Below are 16,015 nucleotides of genomic sequence, written 5' to 3' on the forward strand. Positions count from 1 at the left end.
ATAGCCAAGCAGATGAAACACAGAGCAGTGCAGAGTGCTGAGCAGAGCCAAGCAGATGAAACACAGAGCAGTGCAGAGTGCTGAGCAGAGCCAAGCAGATGAAACACAGAGCAGTGCAGAGTGCTGAGCAGAGCCAAGGAGATGAAACACAGAGCAGTGCAGAGTGCTGAGCATAGCCAAGGAGATGAAACACAGAGCAGTGCAGAGTGCTGAGCAGAGCCAAGCAGATGAAACACAGAGCAGTGCAGAGTGCTGAGCAGAGCCAAGCAGATGAAACACAGAGCAGTGCAGAGTGCTGAGCAGAGCCAAGCAGATGAAACACAGAGCAGTGCAGAGTGCTGAGCAGAGCCAAGCAGATGAAACACAGAGCAGTGCAGAGTGCTGAGCAGAGCCAAGCAGATGAAACACAGAGCAGTGCAGAGTGCTGAGCATAGCCAAGCAGATGAAACACAGAGCAGTGCAGAGTGCTGAGCATAGCCAAGCAGATGAAACACAGAGCAGTGTAGAGTGCTGAGCAGAGCCAAGGAGATGAAACACAGAGCAGTGCAGAGTGCTGAGCATAGCCAAGCAGATGAAACACAGAGCAGTGCAGAGTGCTGAGCAGAGCCAAGCAGATGAAACACAGAGCAGTGCAGAGTGCTGAGCAGAGCCAAGGAGATGAAACACAGAGCAGTGCAGAGTGCTGAGCAGAGCCAAGCAGATGAAACACAGAGCAGTGCAGAGTGCTGAGCATAGCCAAGCAGATGAAACACAGAGCAGTGCAGAGTGCTGAGCATAGCCAAGCAGATGAAACACAGAGCAGTGCAGAGTGCTGAGCAGAGCCAAGCAGATGAAACACAGAGCAGTGCAGAGTGCTGAGCAGAGCCAAGCAGATGAAACACAGAGCAGTGCAGAGTGCTGAGCAGAGCCAAGCAGATGAAACACAGAGCAGTGCAGAGTGCTGAGCAGAGCCAAGGAGATGAAACACAGAGCAGTGCAGAGTGCTGAGCAGAGCCAAGGAGATGAAACACAGAGCAGTGCAGAGTGCTGAGCAGAGCCAAGCAGATGAAACACAGAGCAGTGCAGAGTGCTGAGCAGAGCCAAGGAGATGAAACACAGAGCAGTGCAGAGTGCTGAGCAGAGCCAAGGAGATGAAACACAGAGCAGTGCAGAGTGCTGAGCATAGCCAAGGAGATGAAACACAGAGCAGTGCAGAGTGCTGAGCAGAGCCAAGGAGATGAAACACAGAGCAGTGCAGAGTGCTGAGCAGAGCCAAGCAGATGAAACACAGAGCAGTGCAGAGTGCTGAGCATAGCCAAGGAGATGAAACACAGAGCAGTGCAGAGTGCTGAGCAGAGCCAAGGAGATGAAACACAGAGCAGTGCAGAGTGCTGAGCAGAGCCAAGGAGATGAAACACAGAGCAGTGCAGAGTGCTGAGCAGAGCCAAGCAGATGAAACACAGAGCAGTGCAGAGTGCTGAGCATAGCCAAGGAGATGAAACACAGAGCAGTGCAGAGTGCTGAGCATAGCCAAGCAGATGAAACACAGAGCAGTGCAGAGTGCTGAGCATAGCCAAGGAGATGAAACACAGAGCAGTGCAGAGTGCTGAGCATAGCCAAGGAGATGAAACACAGAGCAGTGCAGAGTGCTGAGCATAGCCAAGGAGATGAAACACAGAGCAGTGCAGAGTGCTGAGCAGAGCCAAGGAGATGAAACACAGAGCAGTGCAGAGTGCTGAGCATAGCCAAGCAGATGAAACACAGAGCAGTGCAGAGTGCTGAGCAGAGCCAAGCAGATGAAACACAGAGCAGTGCAGAGTGCTGAGCAGAGCCAAGGAGATGAAACACAGAGCAGTGCAGAGTGCTGAGCAGAGCCAAGCAGATGAAACACAGAGCAGTGCAGAGTGCTGAGCAGAGCCAAGGAGATGAAACACAGAGCAGTGCAGAGTGCTGAGCATAGCCAAGGAGATGAAACACAGAGCAGTGCAGAGTGCTGAGCATAGCCAAGGAGATGAAACACAGAGCAGTGCAGAGTGCTGAGCATAGCCAAGCAGATGAAACACAGAGCAGTGCAGAGTGCTGAGCATAGCCAAGGAGATGAAACACAGAGCAGTGCAGAGTGCTGAGCAGAGCCAAGGAGATGAAACACAGAGCAGTGCAGAGTGCTGAGCAGAGCCAAGGAGATGAAACACAGAGCAGTGCAGAGTGCTGAGCATAGCCAAGCAGATGAAACACAGAGCAGTGCAGAGTGCTGAGCAGAGCCAAGCAGATGAAACACAGAGCAGTGCAGAGTGCTGAGCAGAGCCAAGGAGATGAAACACAGAGCAGTGCAGAGTGCTGAGCATAGCCAAGGAGATGAAACACAGAGCAGTGCAGAGTGCTGAGCATAGCCAAGGAGATGAAACACAGAGCAGTGCAGAGTGCTGAGCAGAGCCAAGCAGATGAAACACAGAGCAGTGCAGAGTGCTGAGCATAGCCAAGCAGATGAAACACAGAGCAGTGCAGAGTGCTGAGCAGAGCCAAGGAGATGAAACACAGAGCAGTGCAGAGTGCTGAGCAGAGCCAAGGAGATGAAACACAGAGCAGTGCAGAGTGCTGAGCATAGCCAAGGAGATGAAACACAGAGCAGTGCAGAGTGCTGAGCAGAGCCAAGGAGATGAAACACAGAGCAGTGCAGAGTGCTGAGCAGAGCCAAGGAGATGAAACACAGAGCAGTGCAGAGTGCTGAGCAGAGCCAAGCAGATGAAACACAGAGCAGTGCAGAGTGCTGAGCAGAGCCAAGGAGATGAAACACAGAGCAGTGCAGAGTGCTGAGCAGAGCCAAGCAGATGAAACACAGAGCAGTGCAGAGTGCTGAGCATAGCCAAGCAGATGAAACACAGAGCAGTGCAGAGTGCTGAGCATAGCCAAGGAGATGAAACACAGAGCAGTGCAGAGTGCTGAGCATAGCCAAGGAGATGAAACACAGAGCAGTGCAGAGTGCTGAGCAGAGCCAAGGAGATGAAACACAGAGCAGTGCAGAGTGCTGAGCAGAGCCAAGCAGATGAAACACAGAGCAGTGCAGAGTGCTGAGCAGAGCCAAGGAGATGAAACACAGAGCAGTGCAGAGTGCTGAGCATAGCCAAGGAGATGAAACACAGAGCAGTGCAGAGTGCTGAGCATAGCCAAGGAGATGAAACACAGAGCAGTGCAGAGTGCTGAGCAGAGCCAAGCAGATGAAACACAGAGCAGTGCAGAGTGCTGAGCAGAGCCAAGGAGATGAAACACAGAGCAGTGCAGAGTGCTGAGCAGAGCCAAGGAGATGAAACACAGAGCAGTGCAGAGTGCTGAGCAGAGCCAAGCAGATGAAACACAGAGCAGTGCAGAGTGCTGAGCAAGCCAAGGAGATGAAACACAGAGCAGTGCAGAGTGCTGAGCAGAGCCAAGCAGATGAAACACAGAGCAGTGCAGAGTGCTGAGCAGAGCCAAGGAGATGAAACACAGAGCAGTGCAGAGTGCTGAGCAGAGCCAAGGAGATGAAACACAGAGCAGTGCAGAGTGCTGAGCAGAGCCAAGCAGATGAAACACAGAGCAGTGCAGAGTGCTGAGCATAGCCAAGCAGATGAAACACAGAGCAGTGCAGAGTGCTGAGCAGAGCCAAGCAGATGAAACACAGAGCAGTGCAGAGTGCTGAGCAGAGCCAAGGAGATGAAACACAGAGCAGTGCAGAGTGCTGAGCAGAGCCAAGCAGATGAAACACAGAGCAGTGCAGAGTGCTGAGCATAGCCAAGGAGATGAAACACAGAGCAGTGCAGAGTGCTGAGCATAGCCAAGCAGATGAAACACAGAGCAGTGCAGAGTGCTGAGCATAGCCAAGGAGATGAAACACAGAGCAGTGCAGAGTGCTGAGCAGAGCCAAGGAGATGAAACACAGAGCAGTGCAGAGTGCTGAGCAGAGCCAAGCAGATGAAACACAGAGCAGTGCAGAGTGCTGAGCAAGCCAAGGAGATGAAACACAGAGCAGTGCAGAGTGCTGAGCATAGCCAAGCAGATGAAACACAGAGCAGTGCAGAGTGCTGAGCATAGCCAAGGAGATGAAACACAGAGCAGTGCAGAGTGCTGAGCAGAGCCAAGGAGATGAAACACAGAGCAGTGCAGAGTGCTGAGCATAGCCAAGGAGATGAAACACAGAGCAGTGCAGAGTGCTGAGCATAGCCAAGGAGATGAAACACAGAGCAGTGCAGAGTGCTGAGCAGAGCCAAGGAGATGAAACACAGAGCAGTGCAGAGTGCTGAGCATAGCCAAGGAGATGAAACACAGAGCAGTGCAGAGTGCTGAGCAGAGCCAAGGAGATGAAACACAGAGCAGTGCAGAGTGCTGAGCAGAGCCAAGCAGATGAAACACAGAGCAGTGCAGAGTGCTGAGCAGAGCCAAGCAGATGAAACACAGAGCAGTGCAGAGTGCTGAGCAGAGCCAAGCAGATGAAACACAGAGCAGTGCAGAGTGCTGAGCAGAGCCAAGCAGATGAAACACAGAGCAGTGCAGAGTGCTGAGCAGAGCCAAGCAGATGAAACACAGAGCAGTGCAGAGTGCTGAGCAGAGCCAAGCAGATGAAACACAGAGCAGTGCAGAGTGCTGAGCAGAGCCAAGCAGATGAAACACAGAGCAGTGCAGAGTGCTGAGCAGAGCCAAGCAGATGAAACACAGAGCAGTGCAGAGTGCTGAGCATAGCCAAGCAGATGAAACACAGAGCAGTGCAGAGTGCTGAGCAGAGCCAAGCAGATGAAACACAGAGCAGTGCAGAGTGCTGAGCAGAGCCAAGCAGATGAAACACAGAGCAGTGCAGAGTGCTGAGCATAGCCAAGGAGATGAAACACAGAGCAGTGCAGAGTGCTGAGCAGAGCCAAGGAGATGAAACACAGAGCAGTGCAGAGTGCTGAGCATAGCCAAGGAGATGAAACACAGAGCAGTGCAGAGTGCTGAGCATAGCCAAGCAGATGAAACACAGAGCAGTGCAGAGTGCTGAGCAGAGCCAAGCAGATGAAACACAGAGCAGTGCAGAGTGCTGAGCATAGCCAAGGAGATGAAACACAGAGCAGTGCAGAGTGCTGAGCATAGCCAAGGAGATGAAACACAGAGCAGTGCAGAGTGCTGAGCAGAGCCAAGCAGATGAAACACAGAGCAGTGCAGAGTGCTGAGCAGAGCCAAGGAGATGAAACACAGAGCAGTGCAGAGTGCTGAGCAAAGCCAAGGAGATGAAACACAGAGCAGTGCAGAGTGCTGAGCAGAGCCAAGCAGATGAAACACAAATCAGTATATGGTTTGGGCTTAACACAGAAGATTATTAAGCCAAAAGCTGTACACAAAACCGTACATCAAATCACAGCAAAAACCCAGTGCTCCTTCTCTCTCAGTCTGGGGTTCACCATATGCCCCAGGGCTCTTTCTTGCCCCCATTGCTAGGCTGGGTTATAGCTGGCCAGGTCTGGAACTGCTTCCACTTAGTGCCTGGGACTAGAGCTAACGATGCCAAGATTGCACAGTAAAAATCTGTCAGGTCTTGAAAGCCACAGATGGCACTGGAACCATCCTCCCCACACAGCAGATAAGTGAGCTCACTGCATCCAGGAATCATGGTATCACAGTACCACAGAACATCAGAGGTTGGAAAAGACCTCCAGAAATCCTCCAGTCCTACCCCCCTGCCAGAACAGCATCACCCAGGGCAGGCCACACAGCAGTGCATCCAGGTGGGGTTGGAAAGGCTCCAGAGAAGGAGACTCCACAACCTCTCTGGGCAGCCTGCTCCAGGGCTCCCTCACCCTCACACCAAAGAAGTTTCTCCTCCTCTTGAGATGAAACCTTCTCTCTTCCACTTTGTCTCCACTGCTCCTTGGCTTCTTGCTGTGCAGCACCCAGCAGAGCTTGGCCCCCTCCACTTGACCCCCAGCCCTCAGCTCTTGAGAGACATTGATCAGATCCCCTCTCAGCCTTCTCTTCTCCAGACTAAACAGCCCCAGGGCTCTCAGGCTCTCTTCCCAGGGAGATGGTCAAGTCGTCTGAGCATCCTCATTTGCAGAGGAAGAAAGAGAAAGGAACTGACCTCGCAGACAGCTGTATGATGGTGCAGGGTTTATGGGAGGAAATACAGAATTTCCTGTGCCCACCCATGGGGCTGGACACTCTGAGCCCTGCAGGTCTGTAACTTTGTGGTCTTCCTTCAAGCAGCGTGCTCTAACTGGGACAAGGTACCAGGCACTACCCTGTCCCACTCTACCAAGTTGGACACGCTTCAGGTTATTACTGGAGCAGCCACCTCCTTATCCCAATGCAGTGATGGAAAGGCCATGTGTGCTCAGACTGTCCAGAAAATATCAGCACCAGAGGCATATCTGATACTGGATCTGCCTCCCCTGCCTGCTCTGCTCAGTACATCAAGAAAAGTGTTCCCAGCAGAATGTGGTCCAGGGAGGTTCTCATCCCCCTCTGTTCTGCCCTAGTGAGACCTCACCTGGAATATTGCATCCAGGTCTGGACTCCCTAGATCAGGAGGGACAGGGATCTGCTGGAGAGAGTCTAAGGGAGGGCTCCAAGGATGCTGAAGGGACTGGAGCACTGCCTGGGGAGGAGAGGCTGAGAGCCCTGGGGGTGCTTAGTGTGGAGAGGAGAAGGCTGAGAGGGATCTGATCAATGTCTCTCAATAGCTGAGGGCTGGGGGTCAGGAGGGAGGGGACAGGGACAGGCTCTGCTCAGTTGCACCTTGGGACAGGCCAAGGGGCAATGGATGGAAACTGCAGCACAGGAGGTTCCAGCTTAACAGGAGGAGGAACTTCTTGACTGTGAGGGTGACAGAGCCCTGGAACAGGCTGCCCAGAGAGGTTGTGGAGTCTCCTTGTCTGGGACCTTTGCAGCCCTGTCTGGATGTGTTCCTGTGTGACCTGTGCTGGATTCTCTGGTCCTGCTCTGGCAGGGGGCTTGGACTGGAAGCTCTCCAGAGGTCCCTTCCAACCCCTAACATCCTGTGAGCCTCTGATCCTCTGATATCTCAGACATCACACACATGCTTGGAGCCTCTTTCTGTTGGCCCAGTTGTTTTGTTGGAGCTCTTTCAGGATGTGCCCAGTCAAGAGGGAATGGCTGCCTGAGGACAGAGTGCTTCCATCTTTTCCTGGCCCTGCCAAGAGGGTTTTCCAAAGATTTGGGAGTGCATGCCAGGGAGGTTTGCACAGACTAGCTGGGAAGAGGTGGCTGGGGTGGGAGAGGGAGGCACTTTGCTTACTGGGAGGAGGATGGAGCAGAGGTTCCACTAACAGCCCAGGAGGGAGGGTGGGAGAATTGCTTGAAGACTACATTCTGGCCTCACTTTCATTCATCTGTCAAAACTTGTCTTGGACTAACCAGGAGTGGCAGGGTGCTGGGCCAGCTCATTTCAACTACAGTGTCACCTAGAGAGCTTGGACCAGATGGTCCCTGGGGTCCCTTCCAGCCTGGCATTCTGTGGTTGAAGAGCAGAGTGGACACCTGAGAGCCAGCAATGGGTTGAGGTGCTTCTTGCTGCTCAGTTCCTGAGGCTCTTCTTGTGCTTTCAAGTGTTTGAGGAGTTTATTTAACCTTTTAAGCTATCTTCATCACTCCTCAGGTGAGATCTCTAACAGGGACAGCAGGGCAGTGCTGGAGCCACCATCCCGGGAGTGTTCCAGCAGCCTGTGGTACTTAGGGACATGGTTTAGTGGTGACCCTTCAGAGCTGGGTTGGGGGTTGGACTGGATGAGCTTGAAAATCTCTTCCAGCTGAGTGTATTCTGTGAAGGAACAGAAGGGTGCCCCCAGTCTTGGCATGCTTGCTGCAGAGCATGGTAGGCATGAGTGGCATGATGGTAGGGAGCCAGGGTGGGAAATGTTTCCCTCTCCCTTCTGTAGAAATAAAGTCACTAACAATGAGTGAGAGCTGGAGCTCAGGCTCCCAGGCTTTAGGGGATTGGGCATCACCCAGCAGAGCCTGGCTCCAGCCTCTGGGCACTCCCCCTGCACATCTTCAGCACCAGCAAGGAGCTCACCTCTCAGGCTCCTCCTCTCCAAGCTCCAGAGCCCTCAGCTCCCTCAGCCTCTCCTCCTAAGGAAGATCTTCCACTGCCTTCAGCAGCTTTGTTGCTCTCTGCTGGACTCTCTCAAGCAGTTCCCTGAGGTCCTTCTTGACCTGAGGGCCCCAGAAGTGGACACAAGATTCCAGCTGTGGCCTCAGCAGGGCAGAGTAGAGGGGGGGCAGAACCTCTCTTGACCTCCTAACCACAGCCCTTCTAATCCACCCCAGGCTGTTATTGGCCTTCTTGGCCACCAGAGCACATTGCTGGCTCATGGGCAACCTCCCACCCACCAGGACCCCCAGGGCCTTTTCCCCTTCCCTGCTCTCCAGCAGCTCAGTCCCCAGCTTCTCCTGCTCCATGAGGTTGTTCTTTCCCAGGTGCAGGACTCTCCCCTTGCCCGTGTTGAATTTCCTTCCATTCTCCCTGTCCAGCTCTCAGCCTGTCTCAGTCTGGCTGACTGGCAGCACAACCCTCCTGTGGCACCACTCCACAGCAGTTTGGTGCCATCAGCAATCTTGCTGACAGTGCTCTCTGTACCTCTCTGACTTCTTCCCTTCAACCAGTTCCCATCCACCTCACTATCTGATCTTCCAGACCACACTGCCTCAGTTTAGCTGCAAGGCATTGTAATGCTATTGTAATCTATCAGAGTACTCCTGAGTGTAAACCCTTAGTATTGCAAAACTTCTAGAGAAACAAAACAAAAAAACAAAAAAACAAAAAAACAAAAAAAAAAAAGTGAAAGAAGAGAGGTACCTGGGGAGTCCTTGGCTAAAAAGTAGCCAAAGATTTCCCATCAAAACATGTCCAGAGAAGGTCCACGAAGATGAGCAGAGGGCTGGAGCTGCTCTGCTCTGAGGACAGACTGAGAGAGTTGGGGTTGTGCAGTCTGGAGAGGAGAAGGCTCCCAGGAGACCTTCTTGTGGCCTTCCAGGATCTGAAGAGGGCTACAAGAAAGCTGGGGAGGGACTTTTTGAGGGTGTCAGGGAGTGATAGGACTGGGGAGAATGGAACAAAACTAGAAGTGGGGAGATTGAGATTGGATGTCAGGAAGGAGTTGTTCCCCATGAGGGTGGTGAGACACTGGCACAGGTTGCCCAGGGAGGTGGTGGAAGCCTCATCCCTGGAGGTTTTTGCAGCCAGGCTGGATGTGGCTGTGAGCAACCTGCTGTGGTGTGAGGTGTCCCTGCCCATGGCAGGGGGGTTGGAACTGGATGGTCCTTGAGGTCCCTTCCAGCCCTGACAGTTCTGTGATTCTATGATTCTCTACTACCTAAAGAAATGCTTCTGGTGACAGCTTCAGCAGTGTTTTGAAAAGTAAATGTTGGAAAATTTGCTAAGCAGGCAGAAATCTGAGGGGGGTTTGAATCTGAAACTCAAAACACTTGGGAGAGTTTTTTCTTTTTTAATGAAAACCAAATTAAAGCCATTTTGAGCTGAGAAGTCAATAATGAAAGCTATCATGCTTCAGCCATTCTTCTGGCACAGATGGCCACAAACAGTGGAGTTCTGATCCTGTTTAGCTTGCTGAGAGCTCAACACTGACTTCTTAAGAGCCAAGACTCCATCCCAAATCCTCTGTTCACAGAGAACACTAACTGCAGTTTGCCTTTTAATTAAGAAAAGATGTATTTTTAGAAACAGAACCAAAGGCCTCCTGCCAGGATCCATCTTGGAAAATAAAACATCACTGAGATGCTGGTGACTTCCAGGACTTGGGAGAGCTGCTTTGTGTTGCATTTCTGTATTGCCATGGAGATAGGGCAGCTGACAGAGTCTTAACCACCCCTTGCTGGTGCACTCAGAGCAGTTCACCAGAGACCTCAAGCAGCCCTCAGGAGACACCACAGCTTCCAGGCTGGCAGGATGATAGACTCTCAGCCCTCATCCAGGTGCCTCCGGTGGGACTTGCCCTGCCAAAGCTGTCAGCAGCCCTCAGCTGAATGGCCCCCGCTGAGCTCCCACAAAGGTGCTAACGACCAGAGGCATCTTTGGCTTCTGCTGCAGCCCTGCTGCAAGGCATTTTGTTAACTGCAGAGTCCAAGTAAGCACTCTCTGGCGTCTCAGTTTCAAAGAGCTCAGGAGACAGCTTGTACAGTCAGTTTCTTGCTAGTATCTGTCTCAATCTACTTTTTCTTTTCCTGTGTCAGGGATGGATCTTTTATGGATCCCCTGAATGAATCACAGAATTACACAGAGCCACAGAATCAGCCAGGCTGGAAAAGACCCAGAGATCATCAAGTCCAACCTAATGAAACCAAGAAGGAGCTGAGTACTTGGTTAGGGAAAAAAAAAAAACAAACCATTTGAATTTGTTTTGCTTATATATGCAGGGAAAAAAGGAACATAGAAAAGGGATGAAATAATAAGCAAGGGATGGCAAAGCAAAAAAGATAATTCCCACCATGGGTCTGGGGGATGTTCTGGTGATCCAGCAGCAAAAACTGAGATGTTGGAGATTTTCTCTGTGGATCCAGAGGAGGCCTTGCTTGACCATGAGGGTGGTGAGACACTGGCACAGGGTGCCCAGGGAGGTGGTGGAAGCCTCATCCCTGGAGGTTTTTGCAGCCAGGCTGGATGTGGCTGTGAGCAACCTGCTGCAGTGTGAGGAGTCCCTGCCCATGGCAGGGGGATTGGGACTGGATGAGCCTTGAGGTCCCTTCCAGCCCTGACAATTCTGTGATTCTATGAATTAGAGGGAGACAAACTTAAATCCTTACACAGGGGTTCACTACTGCTTTTGTCTTGCAGTTGGAAGCTTTTCAACCCTTCTTCATTTTCCTGAACCTGCCCTATTCTGTCATCAGAGGAGAGCAGTTTATTCTGGAAGTGAACATCTTTAACTATCTGAAAGAAGAAGCTAAGGTAAAAAAAAACAATCTCTTGGTACTTAAATATTACCAGACACCAGGGTGCTCTCCACTGCTGGAGGCCAAGGGCAGCATCCAAAGCAGCATTGCCAGCAGAGCCAGAGAGGTGATTCTGACACTTTGCTCTGCTCTGCTCAGACCTCCCCTGCAGTGCTGTGTGCAGCTCTGGAGCCCTCAGCACAGGAAGGACATGGAGCTGATGGAGAGGGGCCAGAGGAGGCCAGGAAAATGCTGAGGGGCTTGGAGCAGCTCTGCTAGGAGGACAGGCTGAGGGAGCTGGGGGTGTTCAGCCTGGAGAAGAGAAGGCTGCAGGGACACCTAAGAGCAGCCTGCCAGGACCTGAAGGGGCTCCAAGAAGGCTGCAGAGAGACTGTTTGCAAAGGGCTGCAGGGACAGGAGCAGGGACAATGGCTTCAAAGGAGAGCAGAGCAGCTTGAGATTGGATGTGAGGAAGAAGTTGTGCAGCAGGAGGGTGGTGGAACACTGGCACAGGTTGCCCAGGGAGGTGGTTGAGGCTCCATCCCTGGAGATCTTGCAGGTGAGGCTGGAGAGGGCTGTGGGCAAGCTGCTCTAGCTGGAGATGTCCCTGCTGAGTGCAGAGGGCTTGGACTGGATGAGCTGTGGAGGTCCTTTCTGGCATGGACCATTCTGTGATTCTATGATTCTTTGAGTCTCTGATTCTATGACTCTCTGATTCTATGATTCTATGACTCTGATTCTATGACTCTTTCTTTTTAAAGAGCTTTACTCTTCTCTTCTGTGGGTGAACCATAAAAGCTTTTTCTCTATAAACAAACAGGGTGGCAGCTTCTAAAAGCATCTTTCCAACATTAACCTTTTGTTTTGCAAATGTTTCTCTCTTTGCAGGTTACTGTGATTCTGGATGTGAATGAGGCTTTTGAAATTCTCCTGACATCCAGTGAAGTAAATGCTACAGGGAATCAAGAGTCTGTATCTGTACCAAGTGAAGATGGGAAAACCCTGCAGTTCCCCATCAAGCCAAAGCAACTGGGAGAAATTCCCATCAGAGTGACAGCAATATCATCTGCTGCTTCTGATGCTGTCCTCCAGAAAGTGTTAGTGAAGGTAAGCAGCCTGCAGCTTGCCTTGCTCCTGAAATCAACCATTCCCTGAAACAGGCAGCAGAATGCAGCCTCCTCCCCGGAGGTGTTCAAGGCCAGGCTGAATGAGCCCTTGAGCAACCTGGGCTGGTGTGAGGTGTCCCTGCCCATGGCAGGGAGGTGGAACTGGGTCATCTTCAAGGTCCCTTCCAACCCATCCTATGGCTCTGTGACTAAAAACGGAAATCACTTTGCTTCTGTAAGGCTCTGTAAGGCTGCTTCCAGCCCAGGTGACTGTAAGGTGAAAACTCTTCTGTTAAAAGTGGGCAATGGGTGGAAGTTGAGGCATAGGAAGTGCCATGGAAACATCTTCCTTAGGAGGAGAGGCTGAGGGAGCTGAGGGCTCTGGAGCTTGGAGAGGAGGAGCCTGAGAGGTGAGCTCCTTGCTGGTGCTAAAGCTGTGCAGGGGGAGTGCCCAGAGGCTGGAGCCAGGCTCTGCTGGGTGATGCCCAATGCCAGCACAAGGGGCAGTGGTGGAAGCTGAGCCATAGGAAGTTCCATGCAAACAGGAGGAAGAATTTTTTTCTTCTCTGTGAGGGTGACAGAAGCCTGTTGGAGGCTGCCCAGGGGGGTTGTGGAGTCTCCCTCTCTGGAGATATTCCAAGCCCATCTGGCTGTGTTCCTGTGTGAGCTGCTGTAGGTGCCCCTGCTCTGGCAGGGGGGTTGGACTGGATGAGCTCTTGAGGTCCCTTGCAGCCCCTAACATTCTGTGACTCTGTGAAAACAATTTCTCCTTTAAAATTCTTTAGATCCCCTTCCAGTAATGCTCATGTAGAGTTGTTCTGTAACAGAGAGTGCCTCAAGTGCTTCTGAAAGCAAGGTGAAGCCTACTTCACAGTCTCACTATATATTAAAGGTTGGAAGGGACCTCAAGAGATCATCAGGTCCAACCCCCCTGCCAGAGCAGCATCACTTAGGGTAGTCTGCACAGCAGTGCATCCAGGTGGGGTTGGAAAGGCTCCAGAGAAGGAGACTCCACAACCTCTCTGGGCAGCCTGCTCCAGGGCTCCCTCACCCTCACATCAAAGAAGTTTCTCCTCCTCTTGAGCTGAAACCTTCTCTCTTCCACTTTGTCTCCAGTGCTCCTTGGCTTCTTGCTGTGCAGCACCCAGCAGAGCTTGGCCCCCTCCACTTGACCCCCAGCCCTCAGCTCTTGAGAGACATTGATCAGATCCCCTCTCAGCCTTCTCTTCTCCACACTAAACAGCCCCAGGGCTCTCAGGCTCTCTTCCCAGGGGAGATGCTCAAGTCCCCTAAGCATCCTCCTGCCTCTCCCTTGGATTCTCTCTTGTGCAGCAGTGAAGCCTTTGTGCTTAATTATCTGTGGAGAGTGGACCAAATAGTTGTGTTCTGCATAAGTGGAATCAGTTGTGCCACACACCTGGCTTCAGTTCAAAGCCTGTTTTAAGTGAACATTTCTCTTTTGCTGGTGGTGGACCTTTAGCCCCCCTCCCAGATGTTGTGAGAAACCAGAAATTGTAAGACTTGCCTAGCTTTGGACATCTGTTTTGTGTTAGGCTCCATTTTCGGGGAAGGTATCAGACATTTGTAGACTTCACCCTAAAATAAATGCTTAAGACCATAAAATTAGAGGGTGGTTGGGATTGAAAGGGAATAGTCCAACCTCCCTGCTCAGGGCAGAATCAACCACAGCTGAATGCTCAGAATTGTGTGCAGTCAGAGTCTTAACCACAGAGTGTTAGGGGCTGGAGGGGACCTTGAAAAATCATTCAGTCCAACCCCCCTGCCAGAGCAGGATCCTTCACAGCCTCTCTGGGCATCTTATTTCAGTGTCTGACTGCTCTCACAGTTACAAAAAGGATTAGTTGTTTTTTTTTAATGTGGAAAAGGAAATTCCTTTATTTCAATTTGTCTGCATTGCCTCCTGTTCTGGGCACCAGTGAGAAGAGCTCAGCTCCACCTTCCTTCTTTACACCTTCCCTTCATGGTCTTTATACACATGGCTGAGAACCCCCTCTGCCTTCTTTTCCCTCAGGCTGAACAGCCTCAGCTGGCTCAGCCTCTCTTAAATGACTTCACTATCCTGCAGGGTTGTGAAGCTGTTTTCAGGTGGAGCCACTTAATATCCTTCCTTTTGGAGTTCAGTTGTTGTGCAGAAGAGACTTAAATGTCTTTTAGGCTTCAGGTGTAGGCTGAAGAAAGAAACCCATTCATTTTCTCTGCTCCAGGGACATTATTTTTGCTTTTTCAAGGGATTTTGCATGCATCAGGAAATAAAAACTCCTTGGCCATGTATCTAACTTCAGTTTAAGTCCTCCTTAGGCCATAGGATTACAGAGAGCACAAAGGTGCCATCTCCTGCCTTGGCAAGTGCTTGGCCATGGAGCTCTGCCCTTGGTGTGGATGCTTTCGTTGACTGAGTGTGTGAATGAAATGTGGGCTTCAAGAGCAAGTCATGGAGGTAAGTCTTTGTAAGAAAGGCATTTCTGTGTCAGTCTGGACAGGCCAATAGCTCAGCTCCTTGATGTGTTAGCAAGCAGCACAAAATACCTGCAGCATTTTAGAAGCCTCAGTACAGCAAGCAGACAACTGCTGCCCTAAAAGCAGCACACTGTTGGAGGTTACAATAACCCTCTCTTCATTTTACTAGGCTGAAGGAGTGGAACAGACCTATTCTCAGACAGTCCTTTTGGACCTGACTGGCAATAAACCACAAGCAGTGTCAAAAACTTTGGATTTCACTTTTCCTGCTGATGTTGTCAGTGGCAGTGAGAGAGTACAGGTCACTGCTGTTGGTAAGGACTGCCTTGTTCGATTTCCATCTTTGGTATTTACTGCTTTGCTATCTCTATCAACTCTATCTCTATCTATTTCTGTCTCTATCTCTATCTCTATCTCTATCTCTATCTCTATCTCTATCTCTATCTCTATCTCTATCTCTATCTCTATCTCTATCTCTATCTCTATCTCTATCTCTATCTCTATCTCTATCTCTATCTCTATCTCTCTGTCTCTATCTCTCTAATCTCTATAATTTCTCTCTATCATCTCTATCTCTATTTATATATCTCTATCTCTATCTCTATCTCTATCTCTATCTCTATCTCTATCTCTATCTCTATCTCTATCTCTATCTCTATCTCTGTCTATCTATCTATCTATCTGTCTATCTATCTATCTATCTATCTATCTATCTATCTATCTATCTATCTATCTATCTATCTATCTATCATAACAACAGCACAGGACCCCCCTGTACCTTTGATTCAGCTCTTTGCCCCCTCTTGGGGACAAAGGAGCCCAAGACAGCCACACAGCCACACACTCCCTCTTGTCCCTCCCAGTGCCTTTAGAGAAGTGAAAAACAGAGAAGCCCAAGGCCAGAGGGAGGATAGCACAGCCTGAATCCCAGAAGCAGAGCCAGCAGGCAAAGCAGAGCAACCAAACTCTGCTGCAAGCTCTAAGGTTTTCAATACCCCAATGGAATGACTTTAACCTCTCAGCTGTCATCACTCTGTATCCAATGCCTTACATTATTTATCTTATACTCAAACATCTCCAAAATTCTCCTCTTCACAGTTAGTATCTAAGCCAGGGACCCTAGGGACTAGCTCAAACCCCTTACCATAGTTTTGTTTGCTTCTTATGTTCTTTTTTGATGACATTTTTCATTACATTTGGTCTTCCAGGTGACCTGCTTGGGCCTTCCATCCATGGCTTGTCAGCACTGATTCAGATGCCTTACGGCTGTGGCGAGCAGAATATGATCAACTTTGCCCCCAACATTTATGTTCTGCAGTACCTGACTAAAACCAGGCAGCTGAGGGAGGAGATCAAATCTAAAGCTGTATCCTTTATGAGGAAAGGTCTGTATGCTTGAGAGGGGGAAAAAAAAAAGCTAGGTTTTTAAGAGCTCTTACTGGTATAAAGACATCTGGAGCTCTGCATTAAAGTATTTGAGATGCTGCACTGTTGGTGTCATGGGAACTGGAAGAGAAGTCCACAACTTCTTTTTTTTCCCC

General features: G+C 50.6%; 1 protein-coding gene across 1 annotated transcript in view; it reads left to right on the forward strand.

Annotated features, from left to right (window-relative positions):
• The window catches only part of CD109 (CD109 molecule), a 106,370-nt gene that overhangs the window by 62,457 nt on the left and 27,898 nt on the right, over positions 1 to 16,015 (forward strand). The window contains exons 20-23 of the mRNA XM_054398291.1: positions 10,793 to 10,906; positions 11,779 to 11,997; positions 14,644 to 14,788; positions 15,683 to 15,859. Of these exons, the coding sequence (XP_054254266.1) occupies positions 10,793 to 10,906; positions 11,779 to 11,997; positions 14,644 to 14,788; positions 15,683 to 15,859 (655 nt within the window). The remainder of the gene's footprint in view (positions 1 to 10,792; positions 10,907 to 11,778; positions 11,998 to 14,643; positions 14,789 to 15,682; positions 15,860 to 16,015) is intronic.

The sequence above is a fragment of the Indicator indicator genome, chromosome 2, assembly GCF_027791375.1.
Source record: "Indicator indicator isolate 239-I01 chromosome 2, UM_Iind_1.1, whole genome shotgun sequence".
Classification (NCBI taxonomy): domain Eukaryota; kingdom Metazoa; phylum Chordata; class Aves; order Piciformes; family Indicatoridae; genus Indicator; species Indicator indicator.